This window comes from Mixophyes fleayi, chromosome 12 (assembly GCF_038048845.1).
Source record: "Mixophyes fleayi isolate aMixFle1 chromosome 12, aMixFle1.hap1, whole genome shotgun sequence".
Classification (NCBI taxonomy): Eukaryota; Metazoa; Chordata; class Amphibia; order Anura; family Limnodynastidae; genus Mixophyes; species Mixophyes fleayi.
The window spans coordinates 50,274,345-50,300,336 of NC_134413.1; the positions used below are offsets into that span (position 1 = coordinate 50,274,345).

The following is a 25,992-nucleotide window of genomic DNA, read 5'->3' on the forward strand; positions in this document are numbered from 1 at the left end:
ATCCATCCATTTTCATATAAGTACAGATATCTTTCCTGCCTCCCTATTACTTTTGTACCACCCAGAGTACTCATACAATTTTTGCTCCACTAAGACTTCTCCCTTACTATATCCCAAATACAACACCGAGCAGAATGAATTGACACCAATGTTGCCCCTGCTCTATTTATAGGCTATAAATTCTGCAAAATGCAGAATGTGGAATTTACAAGTTCCTTGCAAAATATCATTCTTTACAATGGTGAGACAAAAGCATGGAAACTGTATCGCTAGAACTTGGCGCTTCTGCAAAACGGTCTGTTCTACCACAAACTTCTGTTCTTGCGACGTTTCGCTGCAACTTCACTCATCTGTTCTATGCATTTATTAGACTGTTTAAACTTACTCTTGTCTGGCGGTACTGGCTGAGATCCTTGGATTGTGGAACCTGTCTTCCCAAGCATATATGCAGTTTCACAAGCTTTTTTTGCTTTGTTCAGTCTCAATCCTAGCAGACAAGAATTGTTTAATAATCCTGCGCAACATCCCAACTAATATTTCTATTTTTAATACCCCCAAGCAATTTTCTCCTGGATCCGCATAATACCATATTGCTCCCTTATCCAAAATTCAAGGATCTCGGCTGAATCCACCTTCTATGGCAGGGGTGGGCAAACCTGTCCTCAAGGGCCATATCCAGTTCATGTTTTTAGGATTTCTGTCTGTAGAAACAGGTGGGATAATTACTGACCCAGCCAAATAGATTAACTCAGCTGTACATGATTAAAGAAATCCTAAAAACATGAACTGGATATGGCCCTTGAGGACAGGTTTGCCCACCCCTGTTCTATGGATATCGGCTTCTGTACTCTGTACTACAAGAACCACCCACAAGCGCTCTGTGGCTACAGATAGATAAGTATCGATTTGATTCTAGTTTACTGGGTGAAGAAACACGTGTTGGCAGCGCACACATACACTCTACCCAATCAACCAACAACAAAAGTGTACCATTCACTATGTTGTATGAATATGTTCTGTAAAAAAGAACTTCCTCATATTGCCCTTCGTCCAGGACTTTTACAACACAAACCCTTGCAGTAATAACTAGCCTGACACCACATGTACAGACACCAGCTACTCACGAGTCAACATGGTTCTCAAAGGACAGGATCACTGGATAAGGAGAAGTTTTGAATGCCGATTCTGCAATAGCTTCAATTACATCCTGGAAAGATATGATCCCATTTCACTATATTTGGCTCAGATATGACTGTACTAAGTACCATAGAAACAGTGTCATTTTCCTCAACAATTATTAGAGAAAACAACATGACCTTTGACCTTTATGGCTGTATTTAGGACTGAGGCATTATGAGTGAGTATACCCAACATAAGTAATTGCAGAGAAATAAATAGCATAAAAAAAATATATATTATGCCCCCTGAATTGTTCTTCCTGTGCATAAGACACAATTTAGTAAAGAGAATTGCGGTATCATAAGATACCAGCATGGTCATAGCCACAGCAAAACGAGAAAATAAATATTCAACCTTGATGCTAAGATTTGAGTTTAGAGACCAATCGTTTCTTGGTGACACTTGTGATCTGTGTAGTAACATCTACTTACATAACCTTGGTACCCAGCTTGCATTGTCACCTCCGCTTTGCTGCAGCCACATCAAGATTGCTAAGTCTTGGCACTGTGTGTCGGGTGCACATGGTATCAGTACATAATGATGTCATGCATTTGAAGCTGCAACTCTTGCACTGACATTTGTGATAAAATGATGGCATCAAGCTTCATTCAACTCTGTTATACCACTTATTTAAAGGTATGGTTTGCATGAACAAGGTATTCGTTCTGAGAATTTGCCTATTGTTTGTCCATAAATACTCTTGCATACCAGAGCACTTGGTTTTCTAAAGCTTCAACCTCAGTTCATTCTGTTCTCTATAATCCTGACCTCAGCTTGTGACCTTGGTTATCCTACCCTCTCTAGTCACTTGGTTCAGCTACTATGCTCTCTGGATCTACTTCCTAGATCTTGGAACAGGACACAGTTCTCATGTCCAGGTCAGTTATACTAGATATAGACAGACAAGAGACAAGGAGGACAGACACAGTGGGCATAGGAGGCTAAGATTTTGAAGTGAGATCCAGAGGCCTTTAACCACTTGCTGACCACTCACTTTATATATAAATCTTGTCAGGCAGCACATTGATCAGACAAGACTTATATACTATAAATAGACTGAAAAAAATAGTGACTATGCAGCATATTTAATCACCTTGCGTCAGGTCCCCTCACAGTGTTGATTTCCTTTGACTACCAGTCACACAATTTTTAAAACACAGTAATCAATGATTTCATAAGTTCTCCCACTAAGGGCTGCCTATATCAGGGTAAAGGACACAATCTATGTCTCTCCTGTCTTTGGCAGCAAATGATCTCTGTTAACTTTAGAGGTGATCAAACATTGCTGATGGGCGGGTGAGACATGGATCAAGTCTATCCTGCACTTCTGTGGCTACCATGTGAAAAAAGTAAAAAGAAAAAAGTAAAGTGAAATATACACATAAAAGATTCCCTGTACCTGTCCTTTCCCAGCAAATTAAAACTAGATAAGCTCATCCTGCATGACATGAATGTATTATGCATGGGTGTCATATATTCTTGTAGCGATGTGTTAATCAGAATGTATGTTAAGCCACTACATCACACTTTGAATAAAGCACATATTGGGTCTGATTCATAAAGGCACCTAATCTGAGCATAAACTGCGTTTAGTGTTATACGCAAGTATTTCAGCATTGCATACTCCCGAATTCATCAAGGCACAGATTTCAAGATACATGTGCTTGTAAAATCGGGGGCAGGTCTGAAATGCTTTACTACACAAGATGCTGCAGGATACGTCCAATACCTACGTGGATTATAAATTTACAAAAGAACGCACAGAAAAATAAAAAAAATATGGAGTTAATGTCACCCCCTAAAAAAGCATTAATGATAAAAGAGTTTAAAAAGAAAAAAAAAGTGTTTTTTCCTAATGAAATTAGGCTGTTGATAATGTCAAGGGAACGTAAAATCCATTTTTACAGTTGCTAGTGATGGGAAACACATCTTATAGCATACATACGCGACTGTTATCACTACTGATCAGGACATAGACTAGCCCTTTAGCTGGAGCAAGAGATACGGCAGAAAAACTTTGAGATGCCCAGAGCTGGATACGGACGTGACTGCGTGTGCTCAAGTTTGGCACGTCCCTATTGTAAATTGACTACTGCAAAACACCTCTTCCCCGCCCTGTTCACACCCAGAAATCATAGGCTGTAGTAAGTGTAATTTGTGTACAAAGACACAGCGGACAGGGCTGTGTTCACAGACATATCTCCCGGTTCTGGGAATGCGCAGTGATGTTGCGGTCAAATCAGCAGATATGTGCCATGATGAATCAGAACCATGGAGTATGTGGTATGGCTGTACTAGTAAAGCAATAGATTAAATTGTGTGGTACATTCCAGGAGCTGTACTAATTACATTACAGTAGCTAGGGATAAGTTTGTATTTTTCTTATTTTTGTGTGCTTTGATAATTTTGCCCTCTCCTCATAAAACATGATGCATGTTTTCCAGACTATACCATCCACACCCTCTCCTGAGAGGTAATGTTTATATTTATACAGAAAAACACATATTATTTGTAACATAGACTTCTACCTTAAAGAGGATCTCAGTAGTCATGGTAAAGCCATGAGTGATAATAGGTTCTTCCTCTGGGGGCTTTCCCTTCCAGCAGTCAAGTTCCACACACCGGCACCCGGAGAGAAGGGTCTGTCTGTACATTTCAGGGGATGAGACCCCGGAAAACTGACCAGCTGCAGGGTTTAGGAAACAGTAGTTCTTTTTAGCAGGGTACAGTACAAAAGAGAGATAACTCCGTGCATATCGCTGAGAGCTTTTGGATTCACCTGTGATGCTCTTCTCATTATACAGGACATTATATAGTAGCTGGTGACTGATGAGCCTGGTGATCACTGTAGTTCAACAACAGCTGGAGGATCAAATGCTGCCTACTTCATGTCTAAGATAGATTTGGGGAACATAATTGTACATTTTCCAAAGGAATTCTATTTATTTTTTTTAAATCCACCCGAGGAGTTTAACACAAACTCTCCCTTATCTGACTAGCTGTAAAGGGCAGACTGGGCTGGGGGCAGGAGGTATATGCCCTTCAGACCAGTCCCATAGTGGGCTACCTTGGGTTGGCTCACTGGACTACATGCATTTATTTTCCTTTAAAATGTTCCTAATAGGCTGCTGAGCAAGCTAAAATTTGCCAGCCAGCCTGTGCTAACTGAAGTCTCAATACATTTGCTGTATGTGCACTACACGTACTTTGCTGTTATTAAACCTGTTTGTGCACGGACACCTCTTTGCTGATTCACCCACTGAAGCTTGTGGAGAAAAAGACTGAGCTGCATCTGGATGGCTGACCCAACAGTGTTTCAGAGGTAGGTGTCTTTGAGAGAATACACCAATGTAAATGCCCTGTAAATCACAGGTATAATACTGAATGCACTCATTCAGAAAACGACAGTTCCCCAGAGTGCCTCTGGGAAGTTCAATGCAAATTGAGTCTATCATTTTGGGGTGGACAAACCGCAAACTACAGCCCCAGGCTGCTCACTAAGGGGCCTATTTATCAAAGATCTCCCCCCTACTGTTTTTGGGGATTTACCACTAAATTACTATGTATTATTCTAGCATCGCGGCAGATATCTCTGATATCTGCTGCTTTGCTTCTCTCATCGTTTTACTGAGCACTAACCATAACAGTGTATGGGAAGTGCTCAGTAACGCTATGTACCAATGACCAGTATTTAGTCTTCAATCATGTTAATATACGACATCTGAAGCTGGCGCCATCTGAAGCTGGCGTACATTACCATAATTGAAAACTTTTACTGAAAACAGCTCTGCTCCGAAGAGCAGAGCTGCACAGCACATGTGTGGAGGGATCACGTGATCCCTCCATGTCACATGCCTCAGGTTCCTTCATTGGGGATCTCTGTGCGCATGCCCGAGTTTACCGGTCGGCGCATGCGCAGAGGGATTGAAAGAGGGGCGAACAGCACCGCACAGGGAGGAGAAGAGAAGACTCAAGTGAAAGGTAAGTGATACTCTTCACAGGAGCAGCCGTTTTTTCTGAATGGCTGTTCCTGTGTTGATTTTTTGATACATATGAGAAACTTTTCAATCCGCATCTATGTGATGAGGATTGAAAAGTTTGTTTTCATATATTGCGGTGATTGGTAAATAGATCCCTAAAGCCCCAGACTGCACTAGACGCCTGCAGAGACAGACACTGCAACAATTTGCAAAAGCCTGCGAAAGATGGGCATTTACAGCGCCAGAATGTACTGGAAGGCTTCAGGAGATTCTTGGGAAAAAATGACCAGTGTGTTGTGATATGTAACTGCTGGCTGGGATAATGTAAGAATTTCCACAAAGAGCCATTAAGAGCTGCTGCTGCACTATTGCCTCAAAAGTATGTCAAAGCCAGAAGTAAAGCCAGCCCAGAAGGAAGCATCTTTTAAGCACAGGAAAAGACCTAACTTGTCACTGCCCATGAGATGTCAGCAGGACTCATATGAAGACAGATAAGTTTATGGTTTATTTTGCTTTGCTCTGTTCAAGTTATTGAAACAGAGGAGACATCAAACTGTGTTATTAAAACCTCTGACTGGGACTGTAATATTATTTGTAATATTATTTAGAGAGATTATGTTGCTCTCTGAAGGAAGAGTTTATTCGTGCCAAATCTGATGTATTTAAAGTTATCTGCAAACTGACGCAGTGTGCAAGGGACATAGAGAGCAATCATTTGTCACAAGAGTGTGTCTATATTACATGAGAAGTTTGATTCTATTGTAAAACTGCCTAAAATAGGTGCCGAGAAGAGAATTGCAAGTTGTTTAACTCTACAGTTGCTGGGGCAGATCAATTACTGAATTAATTTTGTACAAGTAAATAAGTGTCATGTGTCCAGCTGAAACTTCACTTTAACCTGTGGATACTGTCTATTGTAAAGTGACCCTAATTTACAGTCATTTCTGCTAAAGCATCTAACCTGAACAAGCTGCATTCATCCTTGTTGCATCACTTATGATGTTGTGTGATACATGTTTTAGAATTGTACTAAAAGTCTATATTGATTGATTTGATTGATTTGTCTAGATAACCTGCTGCAGCAGCATTTAGTGTAATGGTCTAATAAACTTGTTAGCAACAGGTTGTCTCTCAAAAGTATTTAAGTGAGATATATTTATACAGTGACCTATGTGTTGTAGTGGTTTATGTTTGCATATTGCTGATGTTGTTGAAATAAGATTTCTAAAATGTTATTTATTTTGTGACATGTTGAATAACATTACATATTGATGGCATCGTAGTATTACTTCCCTACACTACTGCTATTTATCTGCTGCTGTGGTAAAAACTTATGCCACAAGCAAAGAGAAAAAAACCACAAGTTTATGCAGTTTTAGCCCTGTGTTCCTTGTTTTATTTCAAAGCCTTTGCTTCCACTATACCACCGTGCCTGTAGAATCCTTCATTACACTACTCCTGTTGTGCCAATCATATGTCCCTTTACACCTACACCATTCAACAGTCAAACTGGGGGTTACATGGATATATGACAAGTTCCTACCGCCAGCTACAATTTTTATTCCTCTACTTATGTATCAATAGTTCCTCAAAACCTCTTAGATTGCAATCTCATTGGGGCAGGGTTGTTTGTTTCTTCTGTTTCATGTCTTTATTATGTTTGCTATGTCTATTTACAGTGCTACGTAAAATGTTTATGCATTTTATGAATAAAAGATAATAATAATAATATATAACAAAAATAGCATACAATAGGTCACCAGTTACAAACATTTCTACAATCCTGTGTACATTGGGTAGAAACGTTTTTAGTGGTAGATTTGGGATGAGTGAGACCAGTTTTGCAGTCCTTGCAGTGGTTGCTTTAATGTATCAGGATGACCACTGTGCCTGAAAATACCATTATGGATAATAGATATGTAGACTACCTGTGAGATAAGTGTTGTGAGAAGAGTTGATAAAGTAGTGATTAATAGGTTGGTTCATGTCCTGGTTTACTTGTAGCTTGTCCATGGACACAATGATGTTCTCAGACCCGCAGAGGAACCAAACCATACCTTCTGGAGACAGCTGTCCTAGAGGAGAGAGAGCAATCACTACATGTCATTATAAGAACTAACTAAATGATACCAGTGATTTCCTAAATATAATATGTGGATCATCAGCCTTTTCATTCCTAAGAACATACTAATATCACTTCAGATAATGACAAATGGTCATTCTTTTAAATATTTGCCTATCCTTAGTCTATGCTCCTAACTGGATGTCTCAAATCCAAAGCACACAGCTACTTAGTTAAAACCAGGACTTTTTTTGGTCATAGAACGCTCAGAACGGAGTTCCGGCACCTTTTTTCCATGGGTTTTCAAAGTTTAATTAACTTTTTAACATTTTGGTTGTTTTTTCTGCAGTGCTGCTACAGTGCAGTACCGCATCTTAGTGTGTATCCTGCTTCCGGCTCCGGCAGCATCGTGATGTGCCAGTGAGATGAGCCGCGATCAAGCAGAGAAGCGAGAACAGAAGCAAAGAAGGTAAGTACAGACTATAGAAAGTGGGGGAGGGGCGCAGAATGAGAGGGCTACAGATAAATGAGGGGGGCAGAAAGAGGGCTGCAGAAAAACAAGGGGCAGAAAGAGAGGGCTACACAAAAATGAGGGGGCAGAAAGAGGTGAGTTCCGGCACCTTTTTTCTTACAAAAAAAGCACTGGTTAAAACCACTGATGTTGACCAAACAATGCAAAGGTCATCGATGCGCGTAGGCAGATGACTGCATGTGCCTGAAACTTAGAGATAGAGTCTGCAAAAAGGAAAATGCTAGGCACCTACTACAAGATAGTATATCCACATAACGATTAGACATAGCATAGTGGGTTTATATGCGCAAAAAAGGTTTGATATGCAACTATTATTACTAATACAGATGCTCATGGATAGTTAGAGGAATTTGCTCTTAGAACATATGCAGGAAAATATGCACACAAAAAATACTGCATTTAAACGTTCAGTTGGATGGATCTCACGATGCGTCCACCTGTATGTTAGGAGTAACACGTGTGTATGCTTTTGCTCCACAATCAAGTAGAGATAGAACAGAGAAGGTGTAGAGAGAACACAGAGATACGGCTTGACAGTCTTAGTAGTAATTGCTAGAGTCGCATTAATCTATTTGTACACAATATAATTATCCAATGAAGTGTCATATGCACAATAGAGAATAGTGTCTGGACAGTGTTATCAATAATGTGAAAGCTGCATATTCCACATAAAATATAATTACATCCAACACAAATACAAAACATAAATACAAAACTCAAATTAAACTACATTAAATTAAATACAAACATCTGTTTTTTTTCTCTATTAGAAATAAACTTTCCTGCAGTAGTCCAAATGCAAATTTCAATTAAGTAATGCAAATAGATGTCCACAATATTATGCAATATAGCCACAGCACTAATAAATTAAGTATTATCAGCTAGAGGCGTCAATATGCAACCACCAATAAAAGGTGGCTACATAGTGCTGCTGATGGTCTTTCTCATTATCGCATATTGCTGCACCAGCCCTCAAGCATCAGCAAGAGATACGCCTCCTGATAAGTAGAGCTGGATACAGATAATCCTGGGTACGTGAACGCGCCCTTACTGTACTTGTGCTTCGCTTGCCCGCCCCTTCCCTCCATATTCTGCCTCTACAGGTATAAGAACTCACAATTCTTCAAAATCTGGATACGGACATATGGGAACACATGCACAGTATTGAAATGCGTGAGCCCCACAGTGTAGGTGACCATTTTGTGGGCTAAACCAATATTCATGAGAATGTAGGCTATGAGCTGATAGGCTTCATTCTCATGAATTTAAGAAAAAAATCATATAAAGAGACAAGTCATATAAAGTAATAAGAAGAATCATATAAAGTAATAAGAAAAATCATATAAAGTAATAACTAAAGCCAACATGGTGCACTTTGCTTTAAGACTACACATCAATCTCACCTCTTTGTTTGTTGATGGCACTAGGCTCATATTTCTCGATGAGAACTTGTACTTGTTCTATTTTTGCAGGTGGGAACAGTAATTCATTTAAGCGGGAATCTCTTTGTTTCTGGTTGATGAACTTCGTGAGGTGATCTTTAGTCATGTAAGGTTTGGCTTTGGAGTGGCTGGAAACAAATAGCATGATGAAGATGACTAGGAAGTGTCAAATAGGAGCATGAACATGTTGATTTGAGTTTGAATGAAAAAACAAATAAATATATATATATATATATAAAAGAGAGATGGAGGAGGAGGCGCACAATAGTGTAGTATATTGATATAAAATGGGATCACACAGAAATCCACAATAGGACCAAAACACCAGTGAAGAAGAAACCAGAAACCAGATACTGCAGTGCATCATCCTATTGCAATGATGAGGGTGTATGCGTACCAGATGTATATATTGCAACTTATCTCAAATACAATCACAGTGACTGAACTTGCAGAACTTCTATGTGGTATATAAAAGCACATAGGACACGCGTTTCGTCTGCTTTCACAGACTTCATCAGGAGAAAAAAGTTTGTCCTTTTTTCTCCTGATGAAGTCTGTGAAAGCAGACAAAACGCGTTGAGAATTCGTTGCTGTTATCCCCATTATATTGGGAGCTGATTCCATAATTTGCTACATGATTTGTAAGTGACTACATTATTTATTATTAAAGTGTACTATTGATATTACATCTATGGTCCCTTGTGTGCTCTACTTCCTGAGGCTGGTAGCTGTGTATCCAGTCATGTGACCTGTTTTTGATCAGCTGCGGGCCATCTGCATAGACAAGCTGAAAAGTTCTGATTTCTGGTACGCATACATCTGCACAAGTGTGTCCTGGGTGCTTTTATATACCCATAGAAGTTCTGCAAGTTCAGTCACTGTAATTGTATTTGAGATAAGCTGCAATATATACATCTGGTACGCATACACCCAGATATATATATATATATACACATACAGTATTTACACACATATATAGCTCAACCTCTATTGGAGGGTGAGCTGTCTTTTTCTGCGCCTCAGCCCATGCATCTGTATTGACTGTTAGTTCTGCAACCCTTTACATGATCCCATATCATATAAAAGAGAATATTACAGGTCACTGTTACTCCTGCCTTCTGGAAATCAAAGCGTTAATAGCTAAATTGAATCACTCATCATTTATAGACGCACACAGTTTGCAGTAAACAGTGGTTCTGGTGCTGAAATTAAGAAAAAGCATCTGAAGCTTCTTCTACTATATTCAATAGCTCATTAAACTACACTGGATTGTGAAAAAGTAGAGAACAGCTGTTATTTTTGGATAAGACTGTTACTCTCACTTCAGTCTCACAATTTGAAGTTAGCAGGTTAAAGAAGACATTACCAATAGTATTGCTGAATAGAGGTCTATTTATGAACCCTCATATTTTCTATACGTTAAGTATCATTTCTTATCGCAGTGATAAGATATTAATTAACATATCTATTTATTACAATTGATTAGCCGAGACAGCTGCTCCGACAGGAGCCTGTCCTGGCGAATAAACTATAGCACAGGTTCTTATGGATCTGCACAATTTGCGATGGGGAGTAGCACGAAAGCTGTTGGTGAGGGATCCAAAGAGATATCTCCTGCAATGCTCTCCTAACAGACTAGAACGGCTAACGCCATCTAAGATTTTGTTAGCTGTCGAGGTCAAGTTCTGAATTTTCAGATATTGAAAGAAGACTCAGGCGTAACATTATCAGATTTGTGGGGCTGCCTCATAGGGTAGAGGGGGTTAACCAGGAAACTTTCTTACAGAAATGGCCAATACCGATAAATAGCAGAGGTGAGTTCACAGAACAATTCACAATGGAAATAGCACACCGAATTCTTACTCTATCTCCAGGGGGGCCACTGTGCCCATTTATTGCTATAATCCTCTATTATAAGGACAGAGATGCTGAACTTTGGATGGATAGGCTGACAGGCCCTTTTATGTATCAAAACCATTGTGTTACAGTGTTCCTGGATTTCTCCATTGATGTACAAAAGAGCAGAGCCCAATTTATGCAAGATTAAGGGAGCACCAGTTACCATACGCTATGCTTTTCCCTGCACAGCTGTGTGTGATTGCAGAGGGTGCAACCCACTTCTTCAAATCACCATCTGATGCAACCACCTGGTTGGATCGAAATACATCTAGAGGACCCTTGGTTGGAAGTTACAGGCTTCACTATCGCCTATGTGGACTTTTGAATTGTTTGTTGCTGTTGGACTCTATGGGTATAATATATTCACATTTATTGCTGTGATGATAATTTTCTTTATCTGGGTTGACACCCTGCACCGTAATGCTGTGCTGCAGCAAGGTTTATATGTAATACCTGGGCAGTTAAGGATTTTCTATTAATCTTTATGGCTCTATATATAGTGTGTTGTGATTGATCATTATGGGTTTTTCTAATGTCACCTGGTTGGATTGGAATGGTCGTCGTAGATCCTACCAGTACAAGCTTCACTATCATGCATGTGGACTTATTTGTTGAACACTCTGGGTATTCTCTGACCGTCGCCTCTCTTCCCCCTTATAACCTCCTCCCACGTGCGTATCCAAGACTTCGCTCGCGCTGCCCCCCTCCACTGGAACAAGCTCCCTCCCTCCATCAGAACTTCCCCTAATCTGTCCAGTTTTAAACGGGCCCTAAAAACCCACCTTTTTCTTAAAGCCTTTCTGTCTCCCACTAAACTTCCTACCTTATCTTCTGCCTTCGTCCCCCTACTCTCCCTCTCTCCCCTGCGTCTCTCTGTCTGTCCACCCCTCCCCTTAGATTGTACACTCCTCTGAGCGGGGCCATCTCTCCTCCTGTTTCCACCACTTCTAACTCTGCTCTCCAGCTACTTAGCCCTCCTCCTCGAGGGTCCTCCACCCCACGTCCACTCTCGCTCCCTCCTCCCCCCTGGGGGTCTCCCTGTCTTACGCGCCCTCCTTCTTGGGCCCCGTCGTTTGCGGATCCTCCCTCCCCCTCCCCCGCCCTCTCTAACTGTGGATTGAGCTTACTGAGTTATTGTGCTTACTGTTTACTGTACTGTGCTGTCTCCCATTGTATTGTAATTTGTTTGTCCCTGTACGGCGCTGCGGACGCCTTGTGGTGCCTTATAAATAAAAATTAATAATAATAATAATAATAAAAATTTTACACTTATATTTTCTGTTTGGATGATAATTTTCTATATCACAGGTGATATCCCCTAATACTGCTTAATTAATGAATGTATGTATAAAACTTTAGATACCTTAACTACATGTCAGTTGATATAAGCTGTACTGTTTTAGCAGGGGCATAAAAACAAATTAATCATTCACACTGTTCTCAAATTTGCCTGGACATGGTTTTAGGGCCTACTAAAAAAAATGTTTAGTTTGACTCTGGACCCTTAAGAGTATGAGGGAGTAGGGTGTTACAGGGACATTTTTGGGATTAAGGTATGCCAAAATTGGGGAAGGGTATGTAGGGTGGGGAGTGGGAAGGAGTGGGAGGGATAGGATAGTTGTTAGTTCTTGGTATGTTAGTGCATCACATATATTTAAAATAATCTTGAGATGGTATAATATGCTTTTTCACGATAATTATTGCAAATTGGAGCTCGTGGGTCTACTTTTTTATATGAGGCTAAGAATGGGCTGCTCAGACATGGTTATTTACACCAAGTACGATGGCACCTGAAAGCTTTTAAATAAAGATCTCATGGAATGTTAGACAATAAAATAAAAGGCTCCCTGTTATTAAGTCACCTAAAGAAGTATAACCCTGATGTAGTATGCTTACTGGAGATGCATTTAGAGGATGAAAAATTTCTCTCCTTAAAAAGCCCTGAGTTGGCTGGGCGTAATATCCCTCCCACACTTCATATTCAGGAAGGGTATCTATTCTCATACATATGCATCGCCCCTTCAAGTTAGACAAAGTCCATATTGGCTCTAGAGGCAGATATGTATTTATTAAAACCACAGTTAACTCCTCTCCAATAATGGTTTTATCTGTATGTATACAACTACCATACAGTAGTGGTGTCTCGAATTTAAATAACTTTTTCCCGATTCTCCTATTGTCTGCTTTGGAAACATAAATAATGTTATGGACAAAAACAATGATAGACGGAGATTGCACCAAACTTCAGATACTCCTATTAATTTGACTTTTGCGAAACTGGTACTGGAGCTCGGCTGGTGCATGTACGGTGGATGAGGCACCCCAATACTACACAATTATCTTGGTTTTTGCCTGCTCACAATGCTTTCTCTAATTAGGAGTAGTTCAGTATCCGTCGTATGGGGCGTGATTGCTCAGGTCTCTCCCTTAATCAACTCCCACTAAAATAAGCTTCTTGTTTCAAGTATTTAGGTATATGGATTTCTTATGATGTAAAATTAACACATGGCAGAAGTTGTCTCTATCAGTATCACGGAAGAATCATCTTATCAAAATGATAGTACAGCCTAAGTTTCTTTATTTCTTAAGCTGGTTACACACTACAGGTTTTTCATCCAATAATTGGACAAATCAGCCAACATGTGACTGTTTGGTCAGATATCGTGTGAGTGTGTATACTTACACGATAAATGAAAGTCGCCAAAAAGTGTCGAACATCCTTTCATTTGGTTGGTCATACTGTTTGATTTTTGTCGCTCCAATCACTGTCTGTCCAGAGAGAGAGTTAGCAGCCTGTCACTGTTTCTGTGCAGAGTGCAGCCTGTCACTGTGTCTGTGCAGCCTTTCCACCCCTTATCTATCCTTACATGTATGCAGCCTGTCACTGTGCCCATCACACAATGCAAAGTGCAACAAACATAGAAATAATTGCCATGCTGGTTCTCACCACCTCCATTTGGCTGCTGGGACATACCTGAGCTGCGATGCACGAGTTAACCCGTTCCCAGCTGAGCACCCATTCCTGCTGGAAAATCTTCACACCCTAAAAGGGTAATTGTAGGCAATTTAGGCCAGCAATGAATAGGTTAACCGGTCTCCAGATGTAGTGAGAACTGTCAGGAATCACTAAATTATCAGCTAGGGCAGCAGCTTATTTAGAGCAGGAGATCTGAGCACGAAGGAGGTGTATAAGCATTAGGAGAAGTTACTGCAGCGCATAAATTATACTCTTGACACAGAGAGTCTGGTCCTAAGTCACAGGTGCCTATGGAACTGGTGTCTGACCTTGCTCAAACACTGTTATCTTATGTAGCAGTGTGAAAATTAACATCTTAGCTTCTGAATCTTACAAAGTTCATTGAGCATTTTGCTTTACCCACTGACACCCAGGGCAACTCAGAGCCGTAACTTAGAATTCTAGCGCCTGGGGCGAGAAAGACAAATGCCGCTCCCCTAGCCCTCAATTTTAACCAAATGTACCTAAAATATTCCTAAATTGCTCCCCCCTTCAGTGTTGCACCCTGGGCGGTCGCCCCTGCCGCACAGGCCTAGTTACGGCCCTGGGGCAGCTGTCACTTGTAGCCGATGGATATGACAGATGAAGAACAGAGTTCTGAAGTTAATGGGTATAGTGTGTACACCTGAATCAGCAGGCTGATCGGGACTTCAGTCATTTATACAATCGTTAGAGACAACAAATTGGTCTAAAGTTTTTGTAGTGTGTACCCAGCTTTACAGCAAATATGGGTTCTCCTCTTATCCTCTATTTTACACAGAATTGATCAGCTCCTTTCCTCACTGGTGTGGGTGCAGGGGAGTTGGGGTATGATAAAAATTAAACTAAGAGCCTTATATAAGTCACGGACATCGGAAAGTATTGCTCTGTCTAACCTCAGGCTATACTATTATTCCTCTCAATTGGCTCCCTTGAAATGTTGGGTGTCTGACCCTGATTACCATGATCTACATAGGGAGTTGATGAGCTAGTCGGGCAGTCCCCATACCCCTCTCCCGGCTCTATGTTCCGGTATCTGTCTTAGATGCTCAGTCCCCCTACTCTGACAAGCTGTGCAAATCTGGAATGCTGCTAATGGCATAAGTAGAGAGAGTATGGAACCCTGTACTCCTATATGGGTCATACCAAATTTAAAAAACTGAAAACTGTGGTAGGGCAATCTCATTGGATATGGCACAGGATATCTGCTGTGGGGCAGGGGTGGGTACGAAATGATGATGCTGATTGTAGTGACGATGAGAGCACCGACGTAAAAATTCCGATTTCCATAATGACTATAAAAAGCAAATGCAGTCTTACCAGAAAACTGACAAGAGAAATCGCTGACCTGTTTATGTTACATTCAGAACTGTGGCAAAGACGCCACTTTCTATGCACGTCAGTTGCCATAGCGACTTGAACTTTTCTCTATTTAAAACAGCGTTCAGCATTGTTCTGATGACTACTACCGGTGGGGCAGTTGTACTCTAAAATCATTTGAGTAACTCAGGGTAGAAAATGAGATCTCCAAATCAATGTTCTTTTGCTACCTTCAACTTCGACATGCCGTTAAGAAGGCTTCCATGAGACCATTGCTTCAGCCTTTAGGTTACCAAAAGCTCACTTATTTCACATATTCATAGTTAATGAGTAAATATAATACAAGTAACCAACAGTTTACAATTAAAAGAGACATGGAAGGGACATCTAGGCCTCCTTCAAGATGAAGAATGGGGGATTATTCTACGTAGCTCGCTTCACTCCACTGCCTCACTGAAATGTCAACAAACACAAATATACATTCTTCACGGGTATATCTCACCCCCATTTGATTGGCGAAATGTAGCAGTGGACAAAGAGCCAACTGTCCAAAATGTGGTGACCCACAGGGAACCTTTTGGTATCTACTTTGGCAATGACCTAAAATTGCAAATTTCTGCACTAAAGTCATTGGGCATGATTCATTAAGGAAAGTAAGGGAAAGCTTTCTACTGGACAAAACCATACAATTAGTTTTTTATTTTGCACATAAGTTAAATACTGTCCATTTTTCAAGTAGCACCTACAGATACTTAATAGCTGATTACTACACTGAAATTTAAAGATGATCTAGGATATACCCTACCCCAAATTTAAATTTGCCATCACATTTTAAATTTACCTCCCACTCCAATGCAACATGGTTTTGCCAAGGTGCAAACTTACTCATTTGTTTTGCTTAACTCTCGTTAATGAATCAGGCCCATTAAGTGCATTAAAAACAGGTGTAAAGATACCTCTATACTCACCTGACGCATGACACATTTGGGCTGAAACTGTATAGTTAACTGTAAAGATATGCTAAATAAAGTGACACAACAATATATAAAAACCTTATTTATATTAGCCCTGAGGCTTACATTCACACTTATTTTACCACCAGTCCTTTCCTTTACTATCTGGCCCTTCCTTTATCCCAAGTCTTTTTCTATACCCCTGAGCCTTTCACTCCCCTAGAGTCCCTTTCTTTATCAAAAGCCCATTTCCTCACCCACTTGCCCTTTTTACACCTCTAGAAGTCTACTTTACCAACAGTACTTCATCAGCAGTCCTATTTTTCACTCTCGGGTCCTTGCCAAGGTTTGTGGCACAAGATGTGCAGGTCTCCCAACACCCACAAGAAAGGTGAAATAGAACAACTCATATCAGAGGAAGCCGCTGTGAGTTCTTTTATGTTGAAACAATTTCTTTATTAGCATTGGTAGCAAAAAAGTTGCAAAAAGTAGCAAAGCTAAACAAACTCATGTTTGCAATGGGAGGTGGAAACCTATTCATGGCAATTTCTTAGAGTGTTCTTCCCCATGAGGAACTGTCATTGCAGACACAAAATTAGTTATGTTTCCAGCTGATCTGCTCACCCATTTTATCCTTTATATTTTTGCTAATGCTAATTAACAAATACTTTGATCTGCATGAGTGTGGTCACTTCTTTGTTACATTTTATTTATAATTGTAACATTATTTGAATGCTAGTGATAAGATGCCAATTTCATGTCATGTAAATTCCTCTATAATAAGCCACATACTTAAGAAAATATTTATGTCTATGTTTACATTGCCTGCTATGTTAAGTGGACAAATTGCTATATAATAAACAGATTTCATTAACTTGTAGGACTCACTAGGAGGTGAAGATTTCATCTATCTCTGGCCGCGGACAGAGCTGCATAAGGAATGTTCTGAAGACAGATTCAGGGAAATCCTCAGGGTTGATGGCATCGTTCTGAAGATAAAAAAATAGAGATAAATAATGTATAATGATATAAATGAATAGTTCAAACTATTTGGTCATTGCAGTAATACATCAACAGGGTACTTTACTTTCAAACATGATAAGTGCTACAACAGAGAGCAGTGTAGGATTAAACAAAGCAATCTGTACATTCTACTTAAATAAATTAATCTATTATTTACAGAGGAGGAAAATTATTTAATATTTTTAGGTAAAGGCGATGTCTATTAATAACACAGAAACATAGTCAGTTGAGTATAAATCAATGAAAGAAGACAATGGTGACAAAGACTGGTGCTAATGCTAAGAAATATGCAGTCTAGGTGACACTCAGGCAAACAACAAAATTCCTATCAAATGTATAAATTTGAGTATAAATCAAGACCAATTTAGTTCCTTCTAGTCTGTTCATTTCTCTTATTAATGGTGACTACAGACCTCTGTTTATCCCAAGCATGTGTTGTGCTTTCAGCTACATGTGCTGGTTGTTTTCTCCATGAATTTGCTACTCCTTGTGGGAGGTGTATATTGAAGGTGGCAACTGAGTCGACATATGGATGTTTCAATATTTCCCGGAATCTGGAGGCAAATTAAACAGTGGGCACCAATGGTAAATCGAATATGGTGGGGAGTATCAGTGGAGATGGAAACCCACCTAACCACTACACTGTTGGTAAGGGATTTCTACTAAGTCAGTGGTAAAATAGATTAGGTCCACAATAACTTTTAAATCCAACCACATGAAGTTGCTAATTCAACACTGGGTTTATCATAAAATGCTTTATATCTAGCACAGAAATATCTGTCATCCGTGAAAAAGGGTTAACACTGTTTATTTGTCTTTGCTGCAGATGAACTCGTGAACAGTGAATCATCATAAGTTGACTTCTTTATTTAATTTACTGAATCATAGCTATGTTATATAACCAAAAATATTAGGTCAACACAAAAAGCATCTGAATGTACGGCACTCACTTTCCCCTTCGATAGATGACAAGCATTTAAAGCCTGTTCCACTCTCTTCCTGTCTGCAGGAAACATCTGGAAAACACTGTCCAAGAAGGAAAAAAACATGATTTGAAGATAGCAGGTTCTACTTTGTAGTAAACAATCCCTCTGCTAGTTGAGAGTGGGTTCACTTAACTCTAGATGCACAGTGACCAGATACGAATTGCATTTTGCATTGTATGGAGATCAAATTGTGATTATTAGTTGTAGAGCTCAGATTGTGTAAGTTATATTAGCAGGATAAGTTTATAAAGTACAGTACCTTTTCATCAGATGTCAAACAGTTAATAAATTAATATGCTGGTGAGATACTTTGTAATGTATATTCAGCATGCCAGTATTACTATGAAAGTTTGTGTTACTAACAATCCTTAGTTCTAGTAAATGGTATATAAACTGTTTGATTCGCACTGCAGCTTAGTAGTGAGTGGAATGACAATTTAATTATCTGCATAGACCACTGGTATATCAGAGGTGTAGTAAAGGAATATACCTAAAGAAATATGCAGCAGCCAGTTTAGAGGTTTTTTTTATCTCAGTTGTACTTTTTTCCCACTGGATTGTGAGATCTTTCATGAGCACTGAGGAGCACTGTGGCGCCTCACAAATCAACAATAATAATAATTATACCCTATATTAGCCTGCCACTCGCAGAATGTAGCTATGAAAAGGAATAACCCATGTCTTTCTAACCGTGGCTACTTTTTACTTACTTGCGTACAGGGATCTTTCCCTCTGCATTTAGCTGAAGTGTGAGCTTCACATGTCTAAAGAGAGAGGGACAGAGAGCCATGAACAATTTATAATTTGAATTACATAGATATACTTTACGAGCTGCTGTACATTCAAGTTGGCTTGTTGTTTTCAATCTTAGCCATTGATGAATTGGCAATTATTAATCCCAATTATTGCCAATTCATCAATGGTTAACATTGAAAAATGTTAACCAAAGAACTAAAATTGCTACAATTGAAGGTACTCTTAATGAATGCCAAGATCGCTATAGAAAATAGAAGACTGCAATATAGACATTATTGTTATGGCAATGTGATTTAGTAGAACGAATGTTTGGTGTTATTCAGCATATATTCTGATTCTATGGCTCTGCACAAGATGCAAGTTCTAGCATACTCCAGAAAGTGTGATTAGATGTGAATCCTGATAGTATTCTGCAGTTACTGTAAAAAAAGGGGGCCTATGTAAGAAGCTCTTAAGAGCTGAAAATCCCCCCCAAAAACGGCAGTTTTAACCACATTATAAAGTAACACTGTTATCTGCAAAAGCATCTATGGGGATGGCTATTTGCCATGATTTGTCCCCACTGAAGCCATTGAAGCCTATGGGGAGAACATGGTGGTAGAGGGATCTCTAGATCCCTCATCGCAGCTTACCTGATCTCCCCTCCGGTTACTATCAAAAAGGTGGCTTTGCACATGCGTGACCTTAAGCCACCCTTGCTATAGTAACCTGAGTTTTAAGGTAAGTAACGTCATTGACGGGACAGCCTCCTATCAGATGCGCTGTCCTGGGATGATGTTTTGCTAAACGGCCCTGTGATCTGTGATCGTTGCGATGACAAATGATAATTAATGAATAAATAAGCCCCTTAAAGCTCCAGCAAAATTAGATGATAGGGTCAGTCAACATTGACTGTATTCTTTAAATGGTAATGAAGTTACAGTTTGAAGCACAATTATGTATCTTGGGAAAATACACAAAAATATATACATTGCATTTTTATTTACAATATACATCATTAAATGCACACACTACTTACATTTTCTCATAGAATGTGTAACGGGAAGCATTGTATAGCAGGGGATTTCTGACAATTGTCAACATATCAGTAGCCCAGGCCTGTAAACAATATATCAGTTATAGTAAAGAAAAAAGCCTCTATGTTACTTATTAATGCTGCTTTCCAAGTTATGTGATTTTGTATATATATATATTGACATGTCTAGACCCTCATTTATAGTTGGAGCCAAGTCCAGATCTGAGGCATGAAATGACACTTTGGGCTAGATTTACTAAGCTGCGAGTTTGAAAAAGTGGGGATGTTGCCTATAGCAACCAATCAGATTCTAGCTTTTATTTATTTACTACCTTCTACAAAATGACAGCTAAAATCTGATTGGTTGCTATAGGCAACATCTCCACTTTTTCAAACCTGCAGCTTAGTAAATATACCCCTTTGTATTACTGTGTATGTGGGGGATGTTTAAAAAGTTCCCAGCAACATGCTGTAAGTCATCATTTCCACTTTATTTCCGGACAAGATTTGGTTTTTATCAATTAAACTGAACAATTCTTATTTATTAAGTTTGAAATTGAATTAGAAACACATTTTTGGTGGTGGTACCCAACTAAAAGAGCAGTAGTTATACACAGCAAAATGAAATGATATGGAACCACAGCTATTATTTCAGTGTAGTGGGCTGCCTTGTCAGGGAATGCCACTGAATATTTTTTTGCACGTTAAGGTCCTGAGTCATTAAGGAGAGCAAGGCAAAAAAAATGAGTAAACTTCATCCTGGACAAACCATGTTACAATGCAAGGGGTGCAAATTAGTTTATTATTTTGCATGTAAGGAAAATACTGGCTGCTTTTTCATGTAGAACAAAAATACTTGATAGCCTTATTATTACATTGAAACTTAAAGTTGATCTAGGACATGCCCTACCTCAACTATAAATCTGTCCCCACATTTTAAATCCCCCCCCCCCCCCAAATACAACATGGTTTTGTCAAGGTGCAAAGTTACTCTTTTATTTGCTTTGCTCTCCTTAATGACTCAGACCTTAAAACTGTAAATGGCCAAAGAGCAACTATAGAATCATAGACTACACAGCATACTAAACAAAGGATTTTTTTTTAAGGTATGGTAACACTGCACCTTGCCTACGTTCTCCTTGTAGGATACAAAGTTATGAAATGTAAGATCCACCATATCCGGGCCAGTGACAATACATAGAGTTTTGGCAAGGAAGTTGTTTTCAGGGAAGTCCAGGTTAAAAACTTCACGCAATTTCTGGCTCTAAACAAAAAAGGCAGATTGCAGATTCAGTTGGAGATATGTAGATCATGATAAAACATAACTATGTATGGTATAAATTATCATTAAGAGACCAGAGTAGACATTACATGGGCTTTACAATGTGAAAGTCCTTTTTCTACCTTAATCTGCATTTATACATGGGTTTCTGAATGTATCCCTGTCATACTGGAAGTTATTAGACAGGTAGATCCTTGAGCTGCCCCAGTGTACCTACAAGACATTCAAGATTGGTTCGCTGAGAAAAGACTTCATATCCCATAGCATCATAAGAAATGCTGGTATATGGGACACAAAAGCCATACAGAGTGGTCATCTACCTTTTCCTGACTGGACCTGTGTGAAGTGAGGGCAGTAGGGTAGTGTGCTCTGCAAAGAATGCCCATGATTAGCCATCTTCAGTGTTCAATCATTCCCTGACCCTTCAGCTGATCCTCGGTCCAACTGCAAAGGGCCTGCAGCGTCTCAAAAACTGAAGCAACAATAGAGGACCCAGTGTGAATCCAACACAGGGTCATACCTTGCAAGGTACCAAAATATTGAGTACTGAATTGAGTGTGATACAGTTACTATAGTCTATTTGGAGTATGGAAGTTAATCCCACAGCCAGCACTGTTACTGTATTTGTGTAATAAAGACCTAAACAAACTATAAGTGGGCAACAACAGGCCCATTTTGGCCATTGGCCAGAAGTAGGACAGTTACTAATTTATGTGCGTCACGATGGCCACTACCTTATTGGCTGGGTTGTAATAGTAGCTAGAAGCTGAGTTTGAAAGTTTGTTCCAGCATGTGCTGTTTTATTGTATCATTGCATGTTATTATCTACCCATAATTATTTATAATGTCCTTCATAGAACCTGTGTTGCTATTTTATTTTGTTTGCGATTCCGGCAAGCGATCTCACTGATGAACAAACACATGTCTGTGTATTAAAGAGAGTTACTTCAAGACAGAGATGGGTGGAGCCACAGCCAAAGGGGAAAATCCCTGGTGGACCCCACTGCCAGATAGCCCTGCCCACTACTTTTGACGTCGCCTTTTTTTTCTCTTCAATTTATGATAAATTTAATTACTGTGAGGCTGGCGTGGCTTTGATATCTTCAGCACAGACTCCATATTTCCTGCTTTCTCATTGGAGGCGGTCACAGGATTCAAACTAATCATTGTCCCTAACTGGCCTGAGTCTCCTGACTTACTCCAAGGAGAACACCAGAAATATAGAGCAAGCGCCTGTGCAGATAGCAAGGTACAGATTATCAGGAGCATACTGACAGATAAGTAGGAGGTCAGTACTGATTGGAGGGTAAACTTTACTATCTTTGTAAGAGAAATTAATTATCTGGAGTTGATGTATGAAGAATATGTAGCACAGTGATCTGGTCTGTTCCACCCAAAGGCAGTATACATGCTTCTGGTATTCCTATATATTGTTCATGGAAGAGTGATGGCTTTTTTCGTTGGTAATAGAGCTTGTTTCCTTTTGCCCTATACATCAAAGCATTATAATTGCCAATGATAACCCTGTCAGTGGTAAGATATTTTTAGATGTAAACATAGTTACTTGTTTTGTAGTTAGTAAATGTGTATAAAACACAGTTTATGTATTCTCTCTCTAACCTTGGTAATAGAATACACTCAGAATAATAATCTTTTTGGGCTAATATGTTAAAAAAGTGCATGTGTTGGTACGAGTCCAAGCACAGAAAAAGAAGAAAGGTTCAGGATGTTTGATAATTAAGTGTGAGATCTCCGCTAGGTCTGGCCGGTGCGAAATTAAATTAAATTAAATATATTAATTTAATCTCATTATTGTGGTGCTGATAGATTGCTACTTTACGCGATATCTCTGATGAGGTTATACACAGGATAGTTGTATATTCAAATATGTGTGCATATGACTGTTCCTTTAAATCTGAACCTGCTCCATGTGCTTCATTTTCTCTATATTGTATTTGGTATTACTTATATTTTCAACATGTGCATCTACACTCGCACTGATCTCATATGGGTGATCTTGGGACTCTGTTAATTGGCTGACAAATGTTATGCAATGTATGTTATGTTTTGTTGTTTTCTGTTTTATGTACTAAAATTCAATAAAACAGTACCTGATTTAAAAAAAAAAAAAAAAGTGCATGTGTGCAGTAACTCATTGTAACCTGTTATATAATTGTTTTACATTTTTTACTTGATGAAAGTGAATAATTATGGGTGTAAAAGAAGCACTGGGAAAGTGGTTAAAGGCAGATATATATGTCCCAGGTTTCTGTCATATGTGCTTTAAAACCCCAGGGAGATTGTTTGTGATTGGGATAGAACTTCCCAAAAATTGTTTTCGGCTGTAGAAAAAGCTGATGTTGGGTCTCTGGGGTTATGAATGGAGATATAGGGTGGGCTCCATTCATAAGGCCCATTTTGGGTCTTTCAACCATCTAGCAAGTTGCTGGCTCATCAGGAGTTGCACCTGTAAGGATACTGTTAAAGGCTGTAGTCTCTCAATACCTGGGGAGCAGGTCAGATGCCTGTTGAGAGACATTGCAATTTGCTACCAGTAAGTGCTGTTACTTTGTGTGTGTGGGATATTAGGTCCTTCACTTTAGAGTGGGTGTTCATGTTGTATTAGTTGGAAGCCCTAACCGGATCTTGTGACATGGGTTACTGCACATTTGCAATTTGTTAGTGATTAGCTCCCTTAAACTAGCAAAATGTAGTTCTTTGTGATGGAAGGAGCTGGTCAGTCATGAGCAGAGTAAGGCCATCTATGCTGAATGTGCGATATTGTAGCCGATTATGCTCCCAAATGCAAAAATGAAAAGACATTTTAGGGAACAAGATATTACAATGAACTTCAAATGACAAAGTCTGTGCATTTTTGATGGAGTTCCTTGTCACAATACAAGAGTGTACCTTAGTTAATTACCCTGTGCCGGATGGCAGAAAGTGTCCCCAATGACTACCAGGTACTGCTCTTCACCAATGCAATTGGGCTAAGCTAAAGTCTCATTGCCTTGGCCCCAACACTGTTATAGGAGTTAATACTTCACATCTAGGCAAATATCCTTCGTAAAGAATATAACTTTTTTTTAAAAATTAACCAAAAAAGGTTATCACTTTAAACAATAAAATATTCAAACCATCCTGTGCAGTGCACTACACATATCAAACATAGGGGCATATTCAATTCCGATCCCGATTCGCGGGATCACGCCAGAACGGCCGCGAACGTAATCCGCGGTACCGCAATAACATGAATTTTCGTTCGCAGCCCATAGGGCCGTGTACGAAAATCCACGTTCTTGCGGTACCGTATTACCGGCAGTACTGCGCATTTTCCGCGGTAACGCGCGTTACCGCGGATTGGATCGGAATTGAATATGCCCCATAGAGTGCTATCCCAGGAGAACTTGGTTAAGTTTTCGCTGATGACCAAACGTTCACTGATCCATTTCCACCTTACTGCTGAGTTGACATCAGGCCAGCCCAGCTATCACCCTGCTTTCAGCGGGCACACACTGGCTCAAAGTCCAACAGGCTTTACTGGGCACTTTGGATATGGACAAGATCTGTTTCCCTTCCTTCCTCTTCTTTGCAACAAACAGTAGCAGTCCAACTGTAATCATAGGCCAGTACATCCCGAGTCTCTTTCTGTATTCTGTCCATCACTTCATATACCTTCCCCAGTTCCCATGCTGGAGTGTTCGGGGTAAAAGTGGGGAGACAACCCAGGCAGGTGTAGATTAGTGGGTCTTTTCTTGAGGAGCTGATTATGGTTTGAGCGTCTGCCTCTTCTCTCCCTGGGATCTCTGCTGATCCTGAATCTGCTGAGTCTGTAGATAAGAGTTCCACAGAATAGTGTAGGACAGACGGAGAACAAAATGTCCATGAGTACTTTATGATAGGGAATTCTTGGTCCCTTTCATTGTTTATTCCCTTAATTTATTAATTATCTTTTTATGGGCAAGACTGCCAGTTTGATTGGATTAGGGTGGTCACTCATCCTCGCTGATAATACCAGGATATCTTGGTTTGGGCTAAGGTTATCAGCACACAAGGGATAAGGGACAAAGGGGTTGTTTTAGGCACCCCCAGGATGGTTATAGTTCTCTTAGGGACACATGTATCACAATTGCATGTAAAATATATCATTATTATTATTGATTATTTATATGTCGTCACAGAATTCCACAGTGTGGTTGAATGCAAAAATAGAACATATTGCAAAAACAGAAACCTCCAGGCAAAATACAAAACAATCTAAGGCAAAATACAGGAAGCAAAAATGTAAGAATAGCAATAAATTAAGCATAATACTCTACATAAGATGTAATAAGTAAGGTATCGAACAAGTGTCATATTGAACATGCAAGAGGCATAATAAAAAGAAGCACAGATGAATGAGGTTGGAATGGAGAAGAAGACAGGAGGAGAGCTATCACATTTACACACATGGTACATTTAAGAATGTGGGGAAGTGCTTCTGACAGTTTTCCGACAAAAGGGGGTCTCCGGAACTCCCACAAAGCATTTTTACTATGCTTTATTTCTCATGTCCTGTGAGGATATCT

The 25,992-nt window shown here is 39.6% G+C and overlaps 1 protein-coding gene across 1 annotated transcript in view; it reads right to left on the bottom strand.

The window, feature by feature from the left end:
* PLCB2 (phospholipase C beta 2) overlaps positions 1-25,992 on the bottom strand; it is a 201,259-nt gene that overhangs the window by 62,645 nt on the left and 112,622 nt on the right. The window contains exons 4-12 of the mRNA XM_075193063.1: positions 21,266-21,406; positions 20,146-20,225; positions 19,082-19,135; positions 18,336-18,411; positions 17,251-17,351; positions 9,157-9,323; positions 7,088-7,234; positions 3,708-3,865; positions 1,125-1,207 (exon numbers count right to left, since the gene is read on the bottom strand). Coding sequence (XP_075049164.1) covers positions 1,125-1,207; positions 3,708-3,865; positions 7,088-7,234; positions 9,157-9,323; positions 17,251-17,351; positions 18,336-18,411; positions 19,082-19,135; positions 20,146-20,225; positions 21,266-21,406 — 1,007 coding nt within the window. The remainder of the gene's footprint in view (positions 1-1,124; positions 1,208-3,707; positions 3,866-7,087; positions 7,235-9,156; positions 9,324-17,250; positions 17,352-18,335; positions 18,412-19,081; positions 19,136-20,145; positions 20,226-21,265; positions 21,407-25,992) is intronic.